The following is a 26608-nucleotide window of genomic DNA, read 5'->3' on the forward strand; positions in this document are numbered from 1 at the left end:
CTGTGAAACATAAAATACCTTTCCTTCAAATAACAGTTGTCAAAAATGAGTTTTTCTCGCCTTCCTCGATCAGTGCCCAGCCTAATCTTGTAAGTTTTAAGAATGATTTTCTCTTGCCAGCCTAATATTGCTTCTACATCAGAGCTACTCTAATTTCTCTTTCAAAACTGAAGGCAGGAAATTGACTCTTCCTGATCTATAAGGTCAATAATGTCTCAAATACAACAGAATGACCTGAATCTTACCAGATAAACCTTTATTTGTATATTTAAACCTTAAAAAAGCTTGAGATTGTATTTTAATATATAGCAAGGAAGGAGAAAAGTATTTTTAAGTACTACATATGCTTTTAAGAACTAACTACTAATGCTAAAACTCTTCAAGCTGTTTTTGAAAATTTACGTACACAAAGAGAGAAAATTAGTAGTGGTATTTAACAGATGCTGTGCACATGCCAACGTACAAAAACAACTGACATAATTTGAAAGCATATTCCTACTTACTGAAAAGGTTTCGTGCTGTTTCTGGTTCACTATCCAAAGGTTCTCCAATACCATATTTGTTTTGTGCCATAATGCGAAACACATATTCATGGCCTTCCATCAGCTTGGGAACAGTGAATAAGCATTCCTTAGGTTCATTAGTAACGGGTACCCACGTCCTCCTATTTGCTTCTTTTTTCTCTATAACATAGTTTGTAATCTTAGAACCACCATCATCTAATGGAGGAAGCCATGATATTGTCATTTTATCAGCCAAAATCGATTCAAATTTAATAGGTCCTACTGGAGGTCCAGGACGACCTAGAAGATACATTTTTATAAAGAAGAATTAATTCAAATGCTATTAAAATAAAGTATCACATGAATGCTATCAATTTATGCAATGCATAAGGGTTCTTGATATCTACCCAGAACATTTAGTCTCATCTCCTTTGAAGCAGTTCCCAGATTATTTACAGCTGTTATAGTATATAAGCCTGTATCACTTCTGCGAGACTGTTGAATCAATAAAGTGCAAGTATCTTCACCAACGATCTTGTTGACATGTTGATCATACAGCACTGGTGTTTTGTCATCCGGTTTCTTTGGAGAAGCTTTTAGCCATGCTAATGTGGGGAAGGGTACACCCTTTATCTTGGCCACAATGTTAACATCTGTTCCTTCTTCAATCTCCATAAATTCTTTGAGTTCAATAGATGGTGGGCCTACAATGAAATGTTGAAAAGATGAACATACAAAAATACCTCATAATTTTAAAATGGAATTTGTATTTACTGGTATCAGTTAGTACTTACATGTCTGGTCTTTGACAACAAGTGGGCCAACGGTGGCTGAAGGCCTACTAGGACCTGCTATATTTACAGCTTTGACTCTGAATTCATATTCTCCACCTTCTACAAGATCCTCAACAGTAAACTTTGTTTCCTCCACGTCACGTCTGTTGCATTGCTTCCAAGTCTCTTTCACTTCTCCAGTACGATCCCAGCGGAGACATTCAACATTATAATGTGTAACAGGAGCTCCACCATCATTCTTTGGTGGTTTCCATGTCAAGCTCACCGTGTTCTTGGTTACAAGTCCAATCTTTAGTTTAATAGGTGGATCAGGAGGATCTTCACAAACAGAACAGAAATGTTAATAAATCCACTGTACAGTACTATCTGTTTTTAAAGAATTTGTTTGACTTTGATTTCACTTACGGATTGGATCCCTGGCTGTGGTCCGTTGGATGGTTTCTGCAGGAGGGCCAACACCAAAACGGTTTTCGGCACGTACCCGGAAGAAATACTCTTGGCCAGATATCAGATCAGGCACAACAAAGGAAGTACTTCCACAGTTTGCATTGACTTTGGTCCAGGCCTTCCCATCAATAGTTCTTTTCTCTATAACATAGCCTCTGATTCTATCTCCACCATCATCATCTGGCATCTTCCATGAAAGTTTACAACTACCTCTTGTGATGTCACTTACTTTTAGGTCTTTTGGTGGACCTGGGACATCTGTTAAGGTAAAAGCACAACAGAAAAAAATTTACGTAAGTATGTAGAAAAGTAAGATTAAAACCTAGTATTTGAGTACTTCAATATGTATAAGCCATACCAAGCACATTGACCCTGATATGCACAGTTTTTTGTCCTGCTTTGTTCTTTGCTGTAATACTGTATCGTCCAGAATGACTTCTGTTGCACTCAGGAATGGTAATCACTGAACGTGTATCAGTTGCTTCCACCTGTGTATTATAGAAAGAAAGAGAATTTATACATAAAATTTAAATACTTACGATTGAAAAATGCAACAATACTAAAGTTACAAAAGTTGTTTGCTTTACCTGAGCTTCTTCAGGTACATTATGACCTCCCTCCTATAAACAAAGGGAAATAATGTAAATATAGGAGATAGGCTTAAATGTCTAGAAACACATGTAGAAAAAAGCTTTTTCCTTTACTAACCTTGACTGTTGTCTTTGCTTTTCCTTCAAACTCCCAAAATGTTTTTGGAACTGGACGACCCTTGATAACAGCTGGGATTTTAATTGTTGTGCCCGCACGACAAGAGAGGAAATCCTGTGCTCCAATATCAAGGAAGATTTCTGGTTCCTCTGCAAAAATATTTTAATATATAAATTTTAAGAGCTTCTGAAAGTAAATTTCTGTTAGCACTGAGCTAAAACCCCACAGAAACATGCAGAATGCATGTTTATGTGAGAAAGGTTGGGTGTGCAAAAAGGAAGCTGGGAAGTATGCGACTAGCAAAATTTCTTGTAGTCATTTCTTCATAAACACACATTATTTCCTTAGTATGACTGTAAGTGGTCATCAGTTTTCTAATGCATCCTGCCCTGGTGATGATCATCATGACACTTTCACAAACGTGTGTCAATCTTTTGTTACATTTTTGCATAATTGTTTGCTCTGTTTTGACTTTGGCTCGCTTGGCATCCTGCTTGAACATTCACAGCAGTAGGTGGCATTTAGATGTAAACATCTAAATTAATTCCCAGAACACTTACCTAAAATATCTTGGACAGGTATTTCTGATGTTGCAGGACTTGGTTCTGATTCTCCAGCAGCATTTACAGCTTTCACCCTAAATCGGTATTTTCTGAGCTCTTTCAAGTTGGGAATAACACATTCACAAGTAGGAAAGAGTTTGTCTCCTTCATTCACCTTCTTCCAGTCAGTACTACCTTCGTCTTGCATTTCAACAATATATCCTTTTATAGGACTGCCACCATCCTTTTGTGGAGGCTTCCATGCAAGAGCTACAGATGATTTGGTTTTGTCTTTGACCTCTGGGCAAGATGGTGGACCAGGCACAACTTGTAAAACAAAAGCAAGTAAAAATTACCTGAGAGTTAGTGTCTGCCTGCATTTTTCTGAATAATTTCTGGAATTAGCAAGTATTTTCATTTTCTTCTGTCATACATAGAGTGTATAATCCTAGAACATGCATACTAATTACATATATTATATGTATTATTAAGGGATGCTTAAGGTACAAGGCATAAAGATTGAACTCTAACAATAAAGAAAAACAGTAATATAAAAATGTGATTCTGAACTGAAGTTTATTTGGCAATGTTTGCATTGGTGTAATCACAGTTTAAGGTTCATAAAAGAGGTAAAAAAATTAAAGCAAAGCTGCTTATTTTTAAAATAGTGAAAAACAGCAAATCAGGAAACTACTTTGTGTCAATATATTCTTTTTGGTTTAATGAAAAAACATTGGATTAATTGCACTAAATTCAATATAAATAATAGTAACACATTTTGGTTCTGGTGTGATACAGTCCTTAAAATTAGTCATACAAATTATATACTTACATATGGGATCTGCTGCTAAGGCAGGATCTGATGGTTCACTGGGAGGGCCAATTCCAGCAAGATTTTCAGCCATAACTCTAAACTGGTATTCAACACCTTCAGCCAAACGAAGCACATTGTACTCTAGACCTTTTACTGATGGTTTTGTCACAGGAGCCCTGTTAACACGTGACCAGTAGACACCTCCTACCTCTCTCTTCTCCAACCAATAGCCAGTTATTGGGCTACCACCATTATTCAAAGGAGGCTCCCAAGTCACCAGCATTGATGATCTGGTGCGATCTAAAATTTTTGGCTTTCCAGGAGGTCCAGGAAGGCCATAGGGATCCTTAATAACAACTTTTTCTGAGAGGCATTCATCACTTATTCCATATTTGTTTACAGCCCGGACTCTAAATTGATATTTTTCATTTGTTGCAAGATTCCATACCTGAAAAATAAGATTTAAATCAATACTTGGATACTTTCAGAATAAACTTATTTGAAGTTATGCAGCAGTTTTTGCTTTAAATTGTCTTGGAATCTCATTGACATACCTATGTTTATGTACTACACAGCTGTATGTAATGCCCTAGGGATATTCTTATTTCATGTGCATAAGACTGAACATAAATAAAAATGACATCATGTTTGTTTTTGAAGTTCACAGAATCACAGAATCACTATGGTTGGAAAAGACCTGTAAGATCATCAAGTCCAACCATCAACCAACACCACCATGCCCATTAAACCATGTCCCACAATGCCACGTCCACACGTTCCTTGAACACCTCCAGTGACGGTGACTCTACCACTTCCCTGGGCAGCTTATTCCAGTGTCTCACCACTCTCTCAGTAAAGAATTTTTTCCCTAATATCCAGCCTAAACCTCCCCTGGTGCAACGTGAGGCCATTTCCTCTTGTCCTGCTAAAGCTATGAATAGTGCTGGGAAATGGAAAGGAAGATGTCTTCTAAACTCAGCTGAGATTAACTAGCAAAATAGAACAATTTCTTTTGTTTTGTCACATGAGGAAAACATACGTACATAGATGGGCAACATTCATCCAGTGATTCTGGAGTGTAAATGGAGCACGAACACAGGTGTCTATACAAGTAGCAGTTTTCATTAGATGTGTACTATTGTTATTTTTTATGCGTACTAAAGTATGTAATAAAGAAAATTTATAAATTACCCCAAATCTTCTCTCAACAGCACTTTTGGAGACTTCTTCCCATTCAGATTTCTTCCTGCTAGCATCACGTTTCTCAATAATGTAATGGGTAATTTCACTACCACCATTATCAAGAGGCGCATCCCATGTTAAATAGCATGATTCTGCTTTAATATCAGAAACAGCAAGATTTCTTGGTGGAGAAGGACGATCTGTATGAAAGCAATAAAGCATAGAATTATATTAAGAAAAAGGCAAAAGCATTTTATTAGTTGCCATTTTATTAAAGTGTTGCATCCTTACCATACACTTCCACATGCACATTGCGAAATGCAGTGCCAAGACGATTGGAAGCTCTCACAGTGTAAGTGCCTTTATCATCCCTCACTGCTGCAGGCAGGATAAGTTCAGTTTTTGCCTCACTTCTAGATACCTCTTCCTTGGTTATCTTAAGTGCACTGGATGTTTGGTCAATTAAAACTTCATTCTTGTCCCATTCAATCTTTGGCATTGGCAGACCTGTCACATCAGCAGGAATATTAACTGGTTCTCCTGCCTTCACTTTGATAGTATCTCCTCTCACAGCCAAGCGTAATGTAACAGTTGGAGGTACTGAAAACAAGAAGAAAAATGACAGAGTGAAGATGGAGATGAAACAGAGAAATTTCTTTGCAGTGTTCTAGAGATATTTGTATGGATTTCTGTAAAGCAGCTATACCTTCATCATCCTGTATAACTACATTGAGGGGTAATGATGGTTCACTTTCTCCAATAGCATTGACAGCTTTGACACGGAATTCATACATATGAAGTTCATCAAGTTTTTCAACGAGAAGAGATGTTGTTGGACAGAGCCTTGCATTAACTCTTTCATAGTCTTTTGAATCATGTCTCCTTTTCTCAACAATATATCCTAAGACAGGACTGCCACCATCACTACGTGGAGGCTTCCAATCAAGTGTAATGGTTGACTTCGTCCTCTCTGTGTACATGAACCTCTCAGGTGCTGTTGGAGGACCTATTAACACAGATAAATCATAATTAAAAAAACATTAAAAAATTCAAGAATTTTTAATCTTATGAATACAGTAGCTCTGACTTTTTAAAGCCGTATCTTTTGCATACAAAGTATCTGAGTATGGTTATGGATAGTATAAAGTTTCTCATGCATGTGGATAAAAAGGTAACAAGCAGTATCTCAGCAGACATCAGTATTTTGTTACATAAAGAACGATAGTAGTTTATAGAACTGATTCAGAGATCTGGCTGAAGTAATTAATCTAAGGCAGATGCCTTATCCAGGTAGTAGAAAAGAAAATACACTTTCTGTATAGAAAGCAATCCACACAACAATACTGGTTTATTAACCTATAATTAAAAATTGTTTAAAAAAACCCCATAAAATTAGTCATCTTACCTAATGGATCAACTGCAAGAATGGGTCCTATTTCAACAGGTGGACCGGTACCAAACTTGTTCTTGGCACTAACACGGAATTTATATTCCTGCCCTTCAACTAGACCTGTAATATCACATTTAGATCTGTCTGTGTCTATAGCTAGTCTCCATGTATGCATTTTGGCATCCTTCCGTTCAACAATGAAGCCTATGATATCACTGCCACCATCATCTTCAGGATCAGACCAGTTAAGCAAACACATCTTTCTGTTTGTGACCACTGGCTTTAGGTCAAGGACTGGCCCAGGAACATCTGAAAAAAAAAATCAAACAAGTAGAATAAAGCCCAAAGATTATCTCACCAAAAGAAATGCTCAGTTGATTTCAGAAAATATTTTTCTTACCAAATACTTCTACTCTGGTTCCTGCAGATTTGGAACCACTGCTATTGGTAGCAGTAATTACATATCTTCCATGGTCTTTTCTCAATGCATTCTTAATTGTTAACTCAGATTTTGTGCCAACATTTTCAATAACAACTCGATCTTTGTCTAATTCACCCTCCTCCACAGCCCATGTAATGGTGGGAGTAGGACGCCCTGTCACAGTAGCAGGAATTTTAATAGTTTGCCCAGCCATGATCTGAATGCCTGCTTTGACAGAAACATCCAGCTCAACAGTGGGAGGCTCTGCAGAAGAGAGAGAAACAGTTCATTAGTTCAAGGGAGAGATTCAAAAACACCTTTTAGGCAGCTGAACATTGCTTGAAAATAATACAATTGCAATACCTTTAGGTTCTGCAACTGTTACAGGTTCGGTTTCACCAGGTGGTCCTTCACCAGCTGCATTAAGTGCAGTAACACGGAGTTTATAGTCTGCACCTTCTCTGACTTCTTTAACAGTATACTGTCGAACCTTAATGGGTTTCTCTGTGCAACGTGACCACTCTTTTACTCCTACCAGTTGTTTGTATACATGGTAACCAGTGATATCTCCACCACCATTATACGCAGGAGGTTCCCATTCTAACTCAATAGAAGTTGCGCTTGTATCAGCAACCCTTGGAATCGGTGGACCAGGTGGCACTATAAATAAATAGGTGTAAATCAAAGTTAAGGGCTATGAATCCTATTCTGTCACCCATCTGCTATTAGCTTCTGCTAAGCTACTTACTTATTGGGTCCTGTGCAGTTTTTGGATCTGATGGTGGACTAAATTTACCAGGCCCAGCTGCATTTTCAGCACATACTCTAAAGATGTAGGTTAATCCTTCCAACAGTCCTTCAACTTTTATTTCCAGAGCATTCACAAGGTTCCTGTTGACCCGAGCCCAATGAGTACTATTGATTTCACGTTTTTCAATCCAGTATCCTATGATTGGACTGCCATTGTCTTTTGGTTCATTCCATTTAACCACCATACTGTTGCTGGTAACATCTTGCACATCAGGCTTATTAGGTGGATCTGGTGGAGCTGAAAAAAAGAATTGTAATTCTGTCATCATTGCTGTCTTCTTCAGAGCTTACTTAAAGCTAAGAGAGAACTAAGATATGAGAAATGACTAATTTTAAGTCATTCATAGTTCTTCTACTCTCTTTCCTAGAAACTTTGATTCCTAACTGCAATCAGTAATCAAATGTGCAGTGGTTCTCTCTTTTGGTAAGAATATTAGTCTATTGAACACAGAGAATGTTACTATTCAGATGTTAAGTGTTTTAAGCGTGAAGATTTATGACAGTGATTGTCATTCTTATTTCTTTACTACTGAAATTAGAATGTTTTCAAAATTTCCCTTTATTTCAATGGTTTAAAATGTGCAATAAATAATAATTACATTGCTCAAGTTTCTTCTGGGAAACATTCACATAGATGAAGCTGAATGTTCTAAGAGTCTGTGTAGTTTTACACTGGTTTTCTGAAAAGATTGTATTTCAATATTAAAACTTACAGAAAGGATCTTTTGCTGTCATTGGTTTTGAAACACACGGTGGCCCTGATCCAACTCTATTTTCAGCAAATATACGGAAGAGATATTCTTTTCCTTCAATCAGTTTTGTTACATGGAATTTGCAATGCCTGAGTGTTGAACTGACAGTGACCCAGCCCATTTCAGCTTTTGTATTGTCTTTCTTTTCCAGCACATAGTTTAGGATTTCACTTCCACCATCATCAAGGGGAGGCTCCCACTTGCAAATGACAGAATTTTTCCTCACATCTTCAAATACAAAGTTGACTGGAGGCCCAGGTGTATCTGTTAATAAGGCAAGAAAAATGGTGAGTACTGATCTTGTGCACTTCTTAGCCAATACTCTGAACAACTAGGTGCTTTTGAGGACATTCATTACCTACCTAACACATTGACTTCACATGAGGCTTTTGCGACACCATGATCATTTTCCACTTTAATTGTAAATGTGCCATGGTCAGCTCTGATGGAGTCACGAATTGATAGTACAGACTCTCCTTCTTTATGGTTGTCAATACTCATACGCTCTGGCAGTGAGAGCTGGAAAGGTTGCTCTTCTTCAGCTTCACCCTTCTTCTTCCTTGTATATGTTGTTACTCTCTTTTTGATTTCCTCTGGTCTGACAACTTCATCATCCCTCAGCCAAGTGATAGATGGATAAGGTGACCCTGAAATATGTGCCTCAAGTATAATCTCATCACCTCTCTTCACCTCAAGGCCAGACTGTAGGTTTGCAGCAAGGAAGACTTTCGGAGCCTCTGTAATAACACAGAATGATAAAAGGAGAGTAGAATCTTCCAGTATGTTTGAGCATGTATGGCAATTACTACAAACAATCAAATGAGCAATTCATACCAGTAGGATCCACAGCTTTCACAAAAGGAGTAATCCGAGAAGGCTCACTAATGCCAGCAGCATTCTCGGCACGAACACGAAACTGATATTCCTTTCCTTCCTCAAGACCTTTCACTGGATAAGTTAATAGAGGTACCAGATAGTCATTGCATCTCTCCCACCTCTCCTTGCCCTTAGCGAGCTTTTCTATTATATAGCCCATAATCTTGCTTCCACCATCAAACAGGGGTGGTTTCCATGTAAGTGTTACTGATTTTGATGTTGGATTATGGACCTCAAGGTCAACAGGAGGATCTGGAGGCTCTGTGGAAGAGTAGCCAAAGAGGGATCATATGAGAAAAGAAAGTATGAAGATATTAGTTAAAATTCAATTTGCTAGATTATTTAGTAGTAAAAAAAACCTTACGTTTTGGGTCTTCTGCAATGATTGGGTTTCTTAGTTCAAGATATTCACCTCCTCCAATCTTATTGACAGCTTTAACACGGAAGTAGTATTCACTGTTTGGGATAAGATCTTTGACTTGCCATGAAAGCTTATTTTCACCAGACATGACTGGGATATATGTTCTACGACCAGCTTCTCTGCGTTCCAGAACATAATGCAGAATAGGAGTACCACCATCAAAGTCTGGAGGTTCCCAGGATACTTTGCAAGAATTCTTAGTTACTTCACTTGCCTTAATGTCTTTACACTGTCCAGGTGGACCTGTTTTAAATAAGAATAATAAAATTAGTTAACTAAATAGATGAGAAACTGTATTCCTACAAATATGAAATTATATTGCGTTTCTTTGCTTTGCAGAAAGCAGACCAAAACCGCAAATGTTGGCTACACAGCATATATATGAATTTATGTTCCTAAAGGTGAAAAATATTCATAATTCTTATAGGCTTTTTATATTTATATGATGACTATTCATAATAATTTGGCTTTGAGCAGCCGCTGACTAGTTAGACCAACTTGGGTTAAAGTTGTTTTTTTGTGGAATTTTGTAACATTAATGTCTGTATGGCAATCTGCATGTGTCTGAGTTGAAGTGATTCCTGCACATGGCAGAAAGGGATTTTTCTAGTCCTTTCTTCTGTCAGCTGCAGGGCTCAAGTGAGGATAAATATCTTTCTCAGAATGGAAGAAACCTGATTACCTATGACTTTGACGTTGACTGAGCCAGTTGTTGATGACAGCTTGTTCTCCAATGTGATAGTATAAACACCAGCATCAGCATGAACACTGTCTATGACTTCGAGCAATGCAGAGGTGTAGTCACTCTTCATTGTTGTTCTGTCACCAGCTTTCAACTCTTTGCCATCTTTGTGCCATGTAATAGTTGGGGATGGAACAGCTCTGAATGGTACAGTGATACCTAATTTCTGTCCTTTAACAACAACAATGTCACGAGTTTTTAGATCAATGGTTGGATTACCTGTAAAAGTAAGTGTAATATTACTAGAAAGTTGCCAAACACCATTCTTTTTTCAGTTATGCATATCTGAAAAAAAGGGATCTATTCTTACAGTCTGGGTCCTTGGCAACAACTTTTTCTGAGATGTCTGATGGCTCACTAGCTCCAACAGCATTTACGGCTCTGACCCTCAGCACATATTCCTTGTCTGGAACAACACCTTCCTCCACTTTAAATTTTAGATCTTTTATTGGACGAGAATTGATTCGCATCCATTTTTCTGTTCCTGCTTCGCACATCTCAACATTATACCCAATAATAGGGCTTCCACCATTCTTCTCAGGTGGTTTCCATGCAATGCAAATGTGCTTTCGACCTGCATCTGTGACATGTAAATCCTGAGGAGGTGAAGGAGGGCCTGCAGAAATGGAAAAGATTTGTGTAATCTTTCTCCCAGAATATCTGTTCTACACAGTACACTGCTTCCATAATCCATACACTGTACATTACACTACTACTTACTTGTTGGATCTTCAATATGAATGAGGTCAGTTGGTTCACTGGGATGACCGCACCCAGCTTCATTTTCTGCACGAACCTGGAACTGTACATCTGTACCTTCAATGACATCGGTCACTCTGAAATTGCAGTCTGGACCAGCTGTCTTGCCAGCTTTTACCCAGCGAGTGGCTAGTTTTTCTTTCTTTTCAATAACATATCTGAATAAATTGGGGAAAATACTATCAGGCACTTGAAACATTAACACTTCAGACTTCTTGCTCAATAAAATAGATAAAGAGAGATTAGAATAGGTTGGCCAATGGAAAACTAGAGAAAGTCATGGGTGGCAGATTCAATGAACACATCAGCCACTTAGTCCCAGTAGTCCTGATAGGTCTTGGGCATAATGGGGCTGACATTACTGACAGACCCAATTCTGAAAGCCAGTTTCTGAACTTCAGCTGTGTTCTCAGGTTTTAGAGAGCTGCAAAGGTAAAAGAACCTCCAAGCTATACTCGTATCTTTGCTAGTTTGGATCTCAGTGATTAGTCCACTGAGAATAGTTGTAGATGTTATCTGTGAGTTACTCAGCTGTCAAAATTGTGCCTATGATATGCTATGGGAAAGTAATGCAAATTAAGTGGCTTATGTTGATTCAGGCAGATCTCTGTAGTTGTTAAAGATACGCTTACTGTGATTGGAAAGGAGAAGAAGAATGAAAATATAAAGAAGAAAAATCTAACTGGCATTCAAGGTGAACTTCAGAGGACAGATACTTTAGAAACCAAAGAAAAGGACAAGTTAGAAACAACCCAAAGGAGTAAAACAGTCTGTTTGAAAAGTGTAATAAAGAAGAAAATGAACACAAAAGAGATGAGGCTTCATCTTAGCTGAGTGTATACAGTTTGAATGAGAAACTAAGGCAGAAGGAAAATCACAGAATCATAGAATCATTTAGGTTGGAAAAGACCTTTAAGATCATCAAGTCCAACCGTAAACCTAACACTGCTAAGTCCACTGCTAAACCATGTCCCTAAGTGCCTCATCCACATGCCTTTTAAATACCTCCGGGAATGGTGACACAACCACCTCCCTGGGCAGCCTGTTCCAATGTCTGACAACCTTTCAGTGAAGAAGTTTTTCCTAATATCCAATCTAAAGCTTCCCTGGTGCAACTTGAGGTCATTTCCCCTCATCCTACCACTTGTCGCTTGGGAGAAGAGACCAACACCCACTTCTCTGCAACTCCCTTTCAGGTAGTTGTAGAGAGCGATAAGGTCTCCCCTCAGCCTCCTCTTCTGCAGACTGAACAACCCCAGCTCCCTCAGCCGCTCCTCATAAGACTTGTGCTCCAGACCCCTCACCAGCTTCGTCGCCCTTCTCTGGACACGCTCCAGCGCCTCAATGTCCTTCTTGTAGTGAGGGGCCCAAAACTGAACACAGTAGTCGAGGTGCGGCCTCACCAGTGCTGAATACAGGGGCACGATCACCTCCCTACTGCTGCTGGCCACACTATTTCTGATACAGGCCAGGATGCCATTGGCCTTTTTGGCCACCTGGGCACACCGCTGGCTCATATTCAGCTGGATGTCGATCAACACCCCCAGGTCCTTTTCTGAGGGGGAGCTTTCCAGCCACTCGTCCCCAAGCCTGTAGAGTTGCCTGGGGTTGTTGTGACCCAAGTGTAGGACTCGGCAACTACTAATACTGTTACTAATGTAACTAATTGTAACTAATATAACAATATTATTTGGTAGATGGGTCTAGGTGGCTACTGCTCTGGAGGAACTGGAGACTATGGTTGCATTAATTTTTTAAATTTTATATATAGTTCAATTTAATCTGATTTGATTAGATGCTGTTTTGAAGGCGTTAACACATGTTCATTGTTCATGCACATTAGGTTATTCATATTTGCGTAATTTCCACATTTTAAAATCAAACCCTTAATTGCTTTGACCACATGGCTTCTCTTTTACATCCATACACCTCTTTTTCATATAAAAGTTGTCCATTTAAAATTTAAACATTTTGAGAGAAATGTCTTCATTCATGAAAAGATCTTCGTCTACAGGAAACACTACACAAACTTAAAATGACCTTACCTTTGAATTGGTCTGCCACCATCATTCTTAGGTGGTTCCCACTTCAAATCAACATGACCTTTTGTCACTTCAACTATTGTAAGAGCATAGGGAGGCCCAGGGGTTGCTAAAGAAAAAAATACACATATTAGAAGAATAGGAATCCATTACATATGAGCTGTTTCTACTGATCACTCGGTAAGCAAACCTGAAACTTACTGAAAGTATCTTTAGCAAGCACTGAATCTTCAATTTCACAATAGTCACTCTGTCCAATGGCATTTTCAGCAGCCACCCGGAACACATACAATGAGCCTTCAGTCAATGGGCTCACTGTGTACTTGGTATCTTTCACTGTCGTATCAACTGTCTGCCAGCCTTTTCGCCTTACATCTCTCTTTTCAACAATGTAGTTGGTAATTGGGGACCCCCCATCTTTTTCTGGTACCGTCCATTTAAGATCTGCTGTGTTTTTAGTAATATTAATAACTTCAAGCCACCGAGGTGGTGAAGGAGGATCTGTAAAATAGAAGAAGAAGGTAAAACAGGTTAGTGTATTTCCCGTCAAAGATCTTGGAAGACAGGGAATACACCAAAACTATTAAAAGTTTGTATTTTCTTAGCTGAAGCAGGGCAGATTCTAATATTTCATAAGCCTTCCAGGAGTTCATTTGGTACCTACAGAGACAGGCAGATGTGGAGCTTTTTTGAAGACAGAGACAATGTATTTGCAGTAGCAGCATGTTTTGAAACAATACTCACAAAGCCTCTCCTTGCACAGCACAGGGTCACTGGGTTCACTGGGCTCACTCTCACCAGCCTTGTTCACAGCTCTTACACGGAATGAATATTCTTGTTTCTCCATAAGCCCTTTGAGGAAATGTTCAGTTGTGGGAACTCCTTCAGCCACTCTCACCCACTCGTCTGTTCCAGTCTTTAATAGTTCAATAACGTAAGATTCAATCTTTGCCCCGCCATCATGTTCTGGCTTTGTCCAGTTCAGGAATAATGATGTCTTGCCAACATCTTTCACAGTTGGCTTTCCAGGAGGCCATGGTGGATCTAGACAGGAGTCCAATATTAATTGTGTAATTGAAAACAAAGAAATTTTTTGTTGTTGTTAAATTAAACCATTAAAAAGGTGTTTATTATACCAATTGGGTCTTTCACTAAGATTGGCTCTGTTTCCTTGCTTGGTTTTCCAGGTCCTGCAAGATTCTCTGCCAAGACACGGAACTTATATTTCTTCTTATTTGTAAGGCCTTTAACTCTGGAAATAGAAATCAAGTTTGATTAAACCTAATCCATGCATTAACTCATGCCTAAAATGTTATTCTCTCTACTCTTACTTGGAAAATCTGAAAATACCCAAATTACTGCTAATGATGTTTTATGAAATGGTGAACATTCAAAATAGGTATATTGTGAACAGTAAAATGGTGCACCATGACACAGAAACCAATGTTTTGAGAGCCATCTTGCATTTTTGCATGTTTCATTGTTGTTAGTTAATATGAGTATCAGGAGAAAAAAAATCCCTGGGTTTTGGCAAATTGATACTTGAGATGGCTAAGTCTGCTATTTTAGAATGTCTAAATAATTACATAGCACAGAATTTATTAAGCGTAACATTTAAAAAAAAAAAAAGAGATCATTCACTCTTCTGTAAAAACATTCTTCTTTAGAACTAATTATCAAAAAAAGTATGCTACCAGGTATTAGTTGGATCTAAACTTACGGAGGCAAGGAAAAAATAGGAAGAACAATGTAAAACTTGTTTAAAATGCTACTGTTACATTTCTATGTCTCTGCGACCTATTTCAGACTAAACTGACTATAGTCTTACTTGAGTGTTGTATCTTTCACTGGCATTTTATTGCATTTTATCCATTTATCTTGCTCAGGGTCATATCTTTCAACCCAGTAGCCAGTTATAGGGCTGCCACCATCTTCATCTGGTTCATTCCATGTTAAGGTGACTGAATCTTTAGTGATCTCTGTAGGCTTGAGACCAGTTGGAGGGCCTGGTGGATCTGTATAAATCAATAAATTAAAAAAAAATCCAAACAAACAAAACACAAAACCATCACAGATATGCTCCCCTCCCCGCCCCCCCCCCCCCCCGTTAAAATATTGTAAAAAATTAACATTAATTTAATTAACTAACCAAATGAATATTTTGCAATGATGGGGTTACACTGTACTGGCTCCCCAACACCATACATGTTCTCAGCACTGACTCGGAACACATATTCTTTATGAGGAGTTAAATTGGTAGCTCGGAATTTTGTATCCTTAATAGTTGATGATAACTTGTGCCATATTTCACTGTCTGTAGCTCTTTTCTCAAGGACATAGTTGGTAATTTTAGAACCCCCATCGTCTCGTGGAGGATTCCACGTCAGAAGGCAAGATTCATTTGTGATTTCAGATACATCAAATGCAGCTGGTGGACCAGGTTTATCTGTAGAGGACAAGATGTGAATGTTAAACTTTTGCTTGCATACCTCAGTACATTACTAATGATTTTTAGAAATAACATAAAATACATGCATACCAAGAACATTAACTTCAACAACAGCAGTAGCACGTCCACTGGAATTTACAGCTTCTATAATATATGTTCCACTGTCACTCCTCTTGCTGTCTGTAATAGTGACTGTGGAATGATTAGGTTTGGTTTCAATGGTGATTCTGTCATCAGGTCTCAAAATTTTGTCAGCCTTGGTCCAAGTAATCTGGGGCTCAGGCTTTCCAGTTACTTTAGCTGGCAGCTCGATTTTAGTTCCAGCTTTCACAGTAAGTCCAGCAAGAAGCTTCACATCTAAGAAAATTTCTGGAGCCTCTGATTTAGGAGAGAATAAAAATGTTGTTATAGAAACAGTATTTCAGAGACTGGTAAAAATAAAGCAGCTATTGTAATTCAGTGATTGAAGTAATTACCTTTTGCATCAATGGCCTGAATATCATCTGTTGGCTTACTTGGCTTGCTAGCTCCTATTCTGTTCAAAGCCTTAACCCGATATGCGTACCACTCTCCTTCCTTGAGTTTTGTTACTTCCATTCTGTTTGTTTAAAAAAAAAAAAAAAAAATTGAAGTGGTGAGGATGGCTCATTTAGTTGAAAGGATATACCTTCTGATGTTAATTTACTTACTTTGTTTCAACAACAGGCTCCCCACATGTCTCCCACTTGTCTGTGCCACGTTGGGATTTTTCTACCAGATAACCCTTAATGCGGGCGCCACCATCATATTTGGGAGGCTCCCATGTTAGGAAGATTCCTTTTGATGTTGGATTTCTCCATTTAACGTTCTCTGGTGGATCAGGCACCGCTATTAAAAATTAAAAACATATGGGGTCTTAGAAACCAGTCTAAGGAAGATTTTTTTTTACATCTTACTTTGAAGAAAATCAGCAAGATTTCAGAAACAGAAAATCATCAACCATGTGAAACAGTTGACTCACTTGCTGGTGCTGACATATTTACAGGTTCATCAATATATGCAGGTTCTCCTGGGCCACATTTATTGCATGCAGAAACTCTGAATAAATATTCTTTTCCTTGGATCAGGTCAGGTACAGTGAACTCTTGGTCAACAACATGATCCATAACCTAAAGAGAAGGAAGGTTCCAATGTGTTTCTAAAATTTATTTCCAAAGAGCAATTACCAAAATAAGACACAAAATTCAGTAACACATGTGGTAACAATATAGCAAATAGAAATTGAAATGAGAAAGAATGAACTTACTTTGTTCCATGTTTTCCGGCTTACTTCACGTTTTTCAATTATATAGCCAGTAACTGGACTTCCACCATCATCTTCTGGAGGTTCCCATGACAGCTGTACTGTGTTCTTGATTACGTCTAAAACTTTAAGCTCTCTTGGTGCACTTGGACGAGCTAGAAATCACAGAAATTGTGTTAATTATTTTGTAATCAGAGTTTGACAGATGATTTTTATGTAATCTGTCTGCCGGAAGACTTACTCTTCTTAGTCATTCTTCCTTAAACAGCAAAGTTGGATCTTGCAAACCAGAAAAGAGTTATATTTTATATAGTTATATTATATATATAGTTATATTTTAATATATTTGGTTTACTGAAAGTCATGTGATTTCACATTATTAACCTAATTAGGTTTTAGCAAGACAAATATAGACTGTTATTGCTAGAATATATAGATGCCTGCTTACCAATGACTTTAACATTAATTTCTCCTGAAACAGATGACACAGGGTTTTCTAGTGTTAAAGAATAAATTCCCTTGTCTGGACGTTCACTTGGAGTAATTACAAGTTCTGCAAAGGAGGCAGTGGTCTTCATTGTTACACGATCACCTTCTTCTAAGACTTGGTCACCGAAAGACCATGTGGCGTTTGGCACAGGGTAGCCAGTGATAGGAACACGGATCTTGATTGGCTCTGGAACAATAACTTCCAGCCCATCTTTAAATGCACTTAGGTCCATTGTAGGTCCAACTGGAAAAAGTGGAAAATGGATTCAATGAAATATTTTCAGATGTTCTGAATATGGCTAATGACAGCTGTGTTGAGAGGCCGATTCTGACTGTATCTCAGCCTGCAGGTTGGAGCTGTCTAGGCCTAGCTGTAGCTTATCACTCCCTACCACTCCTGGCTAAACATTTTTTAGAAATATTTGAGATGATAAGGCAGCTTAGCATTATCAAGTAGGAGATCTAATTTACCCTTTAATATAAAAACTCTGTCCTGTTTCGATTTTTTTTTTTTTTTTGGTCTTCTCTGCCTTTCTTTCCTTCTGTTACCTCCCACCTTCCACAAATCGAGGTCAGGAGACAAAAGGTCATGCCTTGCTCTTCAGTCAATCTAATAGGTCTCTACCTAATAGTAGAGCTAATTATCTGCAGAATTTGTAATGGAGGAGAAATAGCTCAGAATCTCAGAGCTCTAAGGCTCTTTATACTAGTTGGCATCACAATTATCTAGTGAAAAATATACATATTACCCACATAACCCACAAGATTCACTTTAATTCTGTGTCTTATCTGATTAATTATCTTTAATAAATAGCATACGGCTTACCAAAAGTATCATCTGCAGTTAATGGCCCAATAGCCTCTGCTGGGTCAGACACACCAGCTGCATTTTCTGCTGAGACTCTGTAGTAATAACTGGATCCTGGTTTCAATCCAGTTACCTAAAAAGCACAAATAATCACTTAGTAACTCATATTAAAGATGATCTACACATTTTGAGCACTTTGTTGATGAACAAAACATCTTACCTTGAAAGTAAGAGCAGGTACTAGTTTTGGGTTACAGCGAATCCACTTGTCTGTTCCTTCTTCTTGCCTTTCAACAATGTAGCCTAACACTGGACTTCCTCCATCTTTGAGAGGAGGTTCCCATGTGAGCTGCACTGATGACTTAGTTTGATCTGAATGATCAAGGTTGATGGGAGGACTTGGTCTCTCTGAAAATAATTTGAGAGAAATACATTTTCACAATTGATAAAGGAGTTGTTTATCAGCTGTCTATACCTTAAAGTACTCTTTTTAAAGCCTTTGCATAGCTCTTTCTAAACTAGTTTTTTAAATTGAGGTTGGATCTTAATTTCAAAGCAAAAATTTTTTGAGTTCTTACTGAACCAAACGGTAGCAAGGTAGTTCTGATATGTTTGAAGGACAAAAGTAGGAAAAATCTAACTGTATGTGGTATTTGCAGCACACATCATTCTCAATTGAACTTTCCTGTGCACATAATATATAAACTGCCAAAATGTTCCTGTCTCATAATGCAATCACAATCAGTGCTTGTGTACTCACCGATTGGGTCCATAATTTTTACTGCACGTGTAGCAGGACTTGGTTTGCCAACTCCAACCATGTTTTGAGCTCTTACTCTGAAGAAATATTCTTCATTTTCCACAACATCAGTCAGGACAGCTGACAGTTCATCAGCTCCAGTGGTCATAGTTGGCTCCCATTTGATGGAAGCTCTGTTACGCAGTTCAATAACGTAGCCAGTAATTGGAGATCCTCCATCATACTCAGGTGGTTCCCAGGTAAGCGTAGCCCCAAACCTGTTCACATCGGTAACTTCTACATTTTGAGGAGGACCAGGAACTTCTGAATTTTATTTTAGGGAGAAAAAGGAAAAACAAGGTATGTGGTTTTTAGCTATTGTTAGAGTTTGTACTGCTTTTCCCACACTGTCATCAAACACTGAGTTTTTCATAACTTCTGCTCACCAAATTTGCTCTTAGCTTCCACAGGTCTCTCTGTTTCCACTGGCTCACCAGTGCCCACTCTGTTCCGTGCACTAACACGGAAGAGGTACTCAACTCCTCCTTTTTGAAGTCCCGTAACAGTGTATTCACAATTTTCAGCATGATCAGTGACCATAATCCAGGTCTTACGCTTGATATCACGTCTTTCAATGACGTAGCCTATTATTTTACTTCCACCATCACTTTCTGGTTCTTGCCAGGCGAGGCCAACTTCACCATCATAAGTTTCAGTGACTTCCAAGTTTCTAACTGGACCTGGAACATCTAACAAAGATATGACAATATTTTAGGGCATTGCATTTTTTTTATTTTTCCCCCCTCTGGCTTAAATAAATGTAAGCTAGGTTTTAATTATGGGAGTACTTACCAATGACCTCTACATTGATGAATGCTTCTGCCTGGCCATGTTTGTTTCGAAGTATAACCTTGTACCTTCCCTTATCTGATTTCTTTGCTTCATAAATTTTGAAGGTAGTGCAGTCAGTTGTTGTATCAACAGTTGTTGTGGGCAGACCTTCCTCCCCTTTCAACCATTCAGCTTCTGCTCTTGGGTAGGCATCATATGGAACAGTCATAGTTAAAGGCTTCCCAACATCAACCACAAGGTTTTGATCACCAGTCTTGATTCTAGGTGCAGCTAAGGAAGATCAATGTGACAAGTAAGTACTTACATATAAAAAAAATTTGATAATATTTGTGTAGTCAACAAAGAAGCTAACACAGAAAAGTAAAAGGAGCTGTTGTGTGAATTCTAAGCAAATCCTTCATATACTCATTGTACTGCTCCAGAGAAAGAAAAGTAGGCTGTGTATATACTGTGTCCTCCTATAAAATCAGGGAAGAGGGATTTGCTTTTTGAGCATTAATTTAATAATGTGTTTTCTTGGTCTGATCCTGTAAAATAGACAAATTAGGAATTAAATGTCTTACATGACTGAAATGAGTAGGCCAAATAATTCTCACGTTTTAGATCTGCAGTGAACTAATGAGAAGGTTCTGTTTCCTTTAAGCTCAACTCATGCTCTTTGGAATAGACACTGAAAAGTGACCTATATTTTCCTCAACAGCTGAATCAGCATGGTAGAATAAAAAGTTTGTTGCCTGAATTATAATTCAAACAGTTTAACAGACTTGCACTTGTCTCAGCCTGATTGTGTATTCATTTTAATTCAACTCTCTGAAAGAACAAAAATCAATTTTTTTAAATAGTTAATTCACTAATCTAAAATTTTATAAAAGAAACACAAAGCAAGCAACTTACCAGCTAATTCAAGCTTAGCTTTAGCTTCCTTATCTTTGGCAATAAATCTGTATTCCCCTTGGTCACGGGGCTTTATCTCACACACCTGCAGCCTGTGCACCTTTCCTTCACTCATCATCTGATGTTTGTCACCTTGGACGATAATCATGTTGTTTCTCAACCACTTGACCTCCACACCATCTTTGTTCAGCTCAGCCGTGAAGATGACATCTGCACCAGGAGCTTCATAAATATCTTGTGGTGGTCGGATGATCTCAACAGGGATTTCTTAAATAAATGTCAATTCATTTGGTGTTATTTGTGTATTGTTTCTATTATTACTAAATAATGAAGAAATAAATCCTATTCGATTGTACTCATACCTTCAACAAAAAGTCTTGCCCTAGATTTCCTGTCATCCACTCCACAGGAATATTCACACTCATCATCCAGTCTACAGTCTTTTATGATTAATCTGTGCAGATTTCCATCCTTTTCAAACTGGTATCTTTATGGGGGAGAAAAGTAAGCAGTATTTTAGTTTCCAGACAAAACAACAAATTAAAGTTAATATGCTAAACATGCTTACAAGCATAATAAAATATACATACTTTTTTCCTTCTTTTATTTCTCTTCCATTTCTGTACCATCTTACACTGGCTTTCTCTTTGGAAAGCTGGCATGTAAAGACAGCATCATCAAATTCAGTAACGGTCTGGTCCCGGAGATGTTCAATGAAGTCTGCTGGTGCTTCTGTAATGAGAAGCTCTGCAACAGATTTGTCTTGTCCAGCAGTAACAGTGTATTCACCTTCATCTATAAACCCACAGTCTTTAATGATGAGTGAGTGTTTGTATTTATCAATTTTGTACAAAATGCGCTTGTTGAATGTGATCTCTTCACCATTCTTTGTCCATTTGAGGGTTGCATTAAGGCGATTGACTTTGCACCAGAACGTGACAGTTTTCTTTTCCATGGTCTCAATGTCTTCAAGGGGCTCAACAATTCTGAGATCCTCCTCTGTTAATACAAAATACCCAAACTGATTAATTTACATCCTCATGATCCTAATGTGATACTGAATGTAAGATGATGAAATAAATTTAATACAGTGCAAGTTATTTACCTAATACTGTTAAGGCAGCAGAGCTTTTGACGTGTTCACCTCTCTGGTTTGACAGTGAGATGGTATAGGTAGCTTGATCTTTCAACTGTGCATCTCTGATTCTGAGAGTGTAAACTAAATCCTTCTGGACAATAATGTATTTTGCACTATCAAATATTGCCTCATCGTTTTTGTACCATTTCTCTTTGGCACCTTCTTTATTGACTTCACAGTTGAAGATAATTTCTTGACCCTCATTAACTTCTTGGTCCTTAAGGGGAGTTATAATCCTGAGTTTTTCTGAAATTGAGAAAATAAACGAAATAGGACATCATGTAGTATAAGGAATGCAACAAAATATGCACCTGCACATTGATAAAATAAAGCTTACCAATCACTGTTAAGCGTGCTGTAGCTTTAGCTTCACCAACCATGACAGTATACTTTCCTGCATCTCCTAGAATAGAGTTTTTAACCACAAGTATTCTCTTTTTGCCATCTGAAATGATGTCATACTTATCACCAGGCTCCATGACTGTGTCACCCCGCAGCCACTGTACTGTAATTGCCTCTTTGGATACTGAACAGACAAATTCAGCTTTGTCTCCTTCGAGCACCTCAAGATTTTGTGGTCTGGTAAGAAATTCTGCTGCAAGTTCTGAAAGAAAACATTTTTGTAGATATGTATGATTTTACTTCATTTTTTACTTATGAAGAGAATAAACCAAATTGTGTATTCTTGCTGATTTTTAAATTTTTTTATTTTTTAATTTTTTTCCAGAAAACAAGGCCACCAAAGTAACTCTCTTACCATGTACTGTAAGTTTTCCTGTTGTGCTAGAGCTTGGGAGCTTGCAAGTGTATTTGCCAGCATCTTCAGGATGAGCATTACGTATGAGAAGAATTCTCTTTCGGCCATCAGAAATGTGTTCAAATCTACCACCATCAGGCACCTCCTCATCTCCTTTAAACCAAGTAACTTCGGCATTAGGCTTTGAAACTTCACAGATCAATTTTACAGTGTCATTTTCATTTGCTTCAAGATCAGGAAGATTTTTTGTGAAAACAGCCTCTTCCTCTGCAACAAGAATTTAGAAAGATGATTAAAGTCCTTCATCAACAACACATTTTTTCTTGTTCATAGATTAGATTCTAAAACACTCTGTTTACCTATCACCGTAAGTAGGCCTGAAGTTCGAGCTGTTTTTGCTTCACAGGCATATTCAGCTTCATCGTCGAAGACACATTTACTGATAACAAGGATGCGTTCTGCACCTTTGGAAATTATGTCATACTTTTTGCCTTTTCTAATTTCAATGCCATCCTTAAACCACTTCACCTGTTTTAGAACAAATCAACATGGTTATTAATATTAACATACTCATCATAGATTTCAGTTGTGTGTTCTTTTGTAACAACCAATAAAGTTGTCAATTTAAAAAAAATCTCTAGTTGAAGAGTTACTCAGATTGAAAAGTATTACTATTGACCTTGACACCTGGACGAGAAATTTCACATTCAAACCGAGCAGATTCTTTTTCTTTAACTTCAAGGTCAGTTAGGGGTTTCAGGAACTCAACACGAATAGCTATAAGAGAAAAGAAAATTTTTAGTAGAGTGAAGTCTCCAGTAGAGAAGAATAAATTGCTGACATTGATATTATTGCCATTCATAAACACTACTACATAGCATTTATAGCACTTAGACATTTTGTAGAAAATTGTAAATGACTCACGTTCTACATTGAGAAAACATGATGTCTTAAAATCCTTAGCATCACAGGTATATGTTTTTGCATCATCCAGTGTGCAGCCATGGATAATAAGTTTTCTGACCCTGCCATCAGAAATGATATCATACTTCTTGGTTTTGTGAATTTCTTCTCCATTTTTGAACCATTTAACTTTTGCATTTTCCCTGGAAACTTCACATTCCAGTATTGCAGTGGCCTCCTCTTCAACAGTCTGATCCTCAAGTGGTTTAGTAAATTCAACTGGGGGTTCTAAATGAAACATAGATTTTTGTTAGAAAAGATCATATAGCCAGTATAGCCAGCTCTCTGCTAGTGCAGAACTGTCCCATACTGTTTACTAATTTTCCTTGACTGAATAATTAAAAAGGCTCTTAGATGGCTCTGCTGAAGGTTTTTTTTTTTTTATTTTTTACTTTTAATGCCCAGACATCTTCAGTTAATTCAGCTAATTTTCTCATTTTCAGCCTACTGTAAGATTAGACTGAATGATTTCCTTGTCCATGGGGTTTTTACTCACAAATCATCACAAAGCCTTGCAACTCAGTTTGTTTAGCTGAACTATACACATGTGATCTCAGTGACTCTGAAGTTATACTCTTAACGTAAGGAATGATTTTTAAAATTTTTCCTTGAATTACTAAATCAGTTAGAACTGTGTGCAGTTTTTTGACTTCTTAGCCATACACAGCTTGCAAGCAGTGCAAGTGGGTATACAGCTAATGTTATGTCACTTGACTGATGGTGTAGTTGTGCTCTCATAGGTTTCTGGATACTCCAAAGAACAGAAAAAAAACATTGGGAGCCATAAAGGCCAGTACTTGCAGGTCATCTTGGGGCGAATTGAGTGTTCAAGTCTGCAATGAAGCCCTGGAAATCCTAATGAACTGATTCATCTCCCATGTCTGACACGTTTCCAGTATTTTCCCCTTTCCTCAGCTCTTCTGTGAAGCATAAAGATTTTAAGTAAATGGCTTTTTTTAATCAGGAAAGTTATTTACCGGTCCAATATTGTATGTATGATCCTACTAACTTGATATATGGTGTATATTAACATCCTATTCCAGGGTGAATCATGAATGGACCATTAACACTGACTACTGTATAATTAAAATGACTGACTTACCTTTCACAAAAAGATTTGCTTGAGTTCTGAAATCTTTTGCTGTCAGCGATACCTCTCCCGCATCTGTTAACTTGACGTCTCTAAGAATAAGTGTGTGAACTCTCCCTTCTGCACGTGTCATGACCTTATAAAGGACATAAAAAAACCCTTTGTAAATATCTGCAACAAATATATAAGAAATATTTAATGAAATAGCATTGCTATTTATTGTTATCTGTGGAGTTTTGTTGTTTATTTTAATACAAAATTTCAATAATTTCCTTTCGTATATACTAGATATAACTCAAGACACAAATGCTTTGAGGATTTTGAGAATCACTTCTGTTTTGTCCTTTCACTTACAAGAAATAGTAATTTTAAGTTTTCCCATGTTTTAAGGTATTTGTGTCCTTGTATTAGAAAACCTGTGTCTACTATGAAAGTTCAAAATGAGGCCGACTTGAGATCATGTTTATTTTGAACAGGTACTAATAAATAGCGAAGTAAGTAAATTTATGGGGAAAAGTTGGTATTACTCCTGGCTACATCTAAAGTAAAAACTTTTAGAGAGATATAAAGATGTGCTGCTCCTCATACACTCTTCTGTAAATGCCAATTTGACTTTCTATTGTTAAATTTTGGTTAAAAATTCTGCCTAAAAAAATTTCTGTGCTGATCTATTGCTGAAACTACTTTGCAATCATGAGTTTGACTTGGGCTACTCCTACACAAACATCCCTTTTCTCTAGGAGTGGACCTGGGAGATTCAAGGATACATCCTGCGTTGCAACCATTAAGAGGTCTGTTACTCATTCATGCCGTAAATTTTAACATAGCTCTTGAAGAATTCTGTTTATTTATTTTCAGAGAAGTATGTGATCAAGTAGTAGATGCTGGTTTAGAAAAATAAAGGAGAAAAGCAAACTTCTGCTAAGGAAGAAGCATAAAAGATTAAGTAACTTTTGAGAAGGCAGTCCCTTTTGCTTCAGAGGGAAGGAAGGAACTAAGAGGCTGTCCTTCCTCCCAAATGGTCATTGTGTCCCTGAAAACTACCTCTAGTGAATGCTCATCTGAAAGACATTGAGATGAAGCCAAATATATATTTGATGAAGATCAGCAGTAAAGATAAACAAAGTTGTCACTTCAATAAAGTTTATATGTGTACAGCTGAATGCCGGCCACAGAGGTAAAATAATAAAAACAGCTGAAATGAAACACTTGTATAATTAGGTTGATTCTTGAAGACAGTAGTAGAAGTGTTTCAAGGGGCTATTTTAAATGGGCAGAAAGTGATGCATCAAGGAAATATATGGTTTACTCTGAATTTCTTCTTGATAAAATGTCAACTGAAGTCAAATGACAGTTTTGACTGTATATGTAAACTGAATGAAAATCTACATTTTCTTTTTCATGTAATTAAAATGATAGCTCAGACAGATAAGAACAAAATAATGTTCCATCATGCAGGATATTGAACATACAATATTTTTCTTGCCAGGCAGTATTGACTATCAAGCCACTGCACTGATCAATATCTTTCCATATTTTTATTCCTAGATTCAGAAGTGATTACCTTGATTTATTACATGTCTCATCTGCTGAGTTTCAATTTCATTTATCTGTCCTTAAATACTGTAATAGGGTCACCTATCGCCACGATCATTTTTTCTTTTCCTATTTCTATATTCTATTTTTTTGTGAAATAGTTTTTATTTAGGCAAATTTGGTGAAGCTCAGAAAGAGCTAGTAAAACCTGAAAATAATATGTTAAAAATTGTATTTAGAAGAAAAAAAATCTGTACCAAAGTATTATTAACAGCATTATTACAGGTTCTGAAACTTTGCTAGGTCATGTAATGCCTTGAAAGTCTGCAGTTTTCAATTTGTATTTTCATTTGCATTATTTCCCTTAGGCCTAGTGTGTGAAAAAGAAGTCTTAAAAGCAGTGATATT

The 26608-nt window shown here is 37.5% G+C and overlaps 1 protein-coding gene across 1 annotated transcript in view; it reads right to left on the reverse strand.

Moving 5' to 3' along the window:
* Positions 1-26608, reverse strand: part of TTN (titin) — a 243708-nt gene that overhangs the window by 66052 nt on the left and 151048 nt on the right. Inside the window, exons 137-186 of the mRNA XM_059820083.1 lie at positions 24677-24800; positions 23536-23802; positions 23291-23388; positions 22971-23139; positions 22612-22878; positions 22192-22458; positions 21822-22100; positions 21307-21715; positions 21079-21203; positions 20717-20983; positions 19823-20092; positions 19417-19719; positions 18992-19294; positions 18452-18639; positions 18250-18364; positions 17383-17667; positions 16938-17089; positions 16653-16800; positions 16342-16519; positions 16129-16250; positions 15743-16030; positions 15353-15649; positions 15032-15218; positions 14340-14455; positions 13948-14247; positions 13405-13704; positions 13207-13312; positions 11123-11319; positions 10713-11018; positions 10343-10621; positions 9604-9903; positions 9198-9500; positions 8726-9100; positions 8325-8627; positions 7550-7849; positions 7165-7461; positions 6781-7065; positions 6396-6689; positions 5697-5996; positions 5282-5590; positions 5000-5190; positions 3827-4256; positions 3013-3321; positions 2453-2601; positions 2332-2364; positions 2103-2232; positions 1703-2002; positions 1298-1615; positions 911-1207; positions 504-803 (exon numbers count right to left, since the gene is read on the reverse strand). Coding sequence (XP_059676066.1) covers positions 504-803; positions 911-1207; positions 1298-1615; positions 1703-2002; positions 2103-2232; positions 2332-2364; positions 2453-2601; positions 3013-3321; positions 3827-4256; positions 5000-5190; positions 5282-5590; positions 5697-5996; positions 6396-6689; positions 6781-7065; positions 7165-7461; positions 7550-7849; positions 8325-8627; positions 8726-9100; positions 9198-9500; positions 9604-9903; positions 10343-10621; positions 10713-11018; positions 11123-11319; positions 13207-13312; positions 13405-13704; positions 13948-14247; positions 14340-14455; positions 15032-15218; positions 15353-15649; positions 15743-16030; positions 16129-16250; positions 16342-16519; positions 16653-16800; positions 16938-17089; positions 17383-17667; positions 18250-18364; positions 18452-18639; positions 18992-19294; positions 19417-19719; positions 19823-20092; positions 20717-20983; positions 21079-21203; positions 21307-21715; positions 21822-22100; positions 22192-22458; positions 22612-22878; positions 22971-23139; positions 23291-23388; positions 23536-23802; positions 24677-24800 — 12235 coding nt within the window. The remainder of the gene's footprint in view (positions 1-503; positions 804-910; positions 1208-1297; positions 1616-1702; positions 2003-2102; positions 2233-2331; positions 2365-2452; positions 2602-3012; positions 3322-3826; positions 4257-4999; positions 5191-5281; positions 5591-5696; positions 5997-6395; positions 6690-6780; positions 7066-7164; positions 7462-7549; positions 7850-8324; positions 8628-8725; positions 9101-9197; positions 9501-9603; positions 9904-10342; positions 10622-10712; positions 11019-11122; positions 11320-13206; positions 13313-13404; positions 13705-13947; positions 14248-14339; positions 14456-15031; positions 15219-15352; positions 15650-15742; positions 16031-16128; positions 16251-16341; positions 16520-16652; positions 16801-16937; positions 17090-17382; positions 17668-18249; positions 18365-18451; positions 18640-18991; positions 19295-19416; positions 19720-19822; positions 20093-20716; positions 20984-21078; positions 21204-21306; positions 21716-21821; positions 22101-22191; positions 22459-22611; positions 22879-22970; positions 23140-23290; positions 23389-23535; positions 23803-24676; positions 24801-26608) is intronic.

Source organism: Gavia stellata, chromosome 8, assembly GCF_030936135.1.
Source record: "Gavia stellata isolate bGavSte3 chromosome 8, bGavSte3.hap2, whole genome shotgun sequence".
In the NCBI taxonomy this organism is placed as follows: Eukaryota; Metazoa; Chordata; class Aves; order Gaviiformes; family Gaviidae; genus Gavia; species Gavia stellata.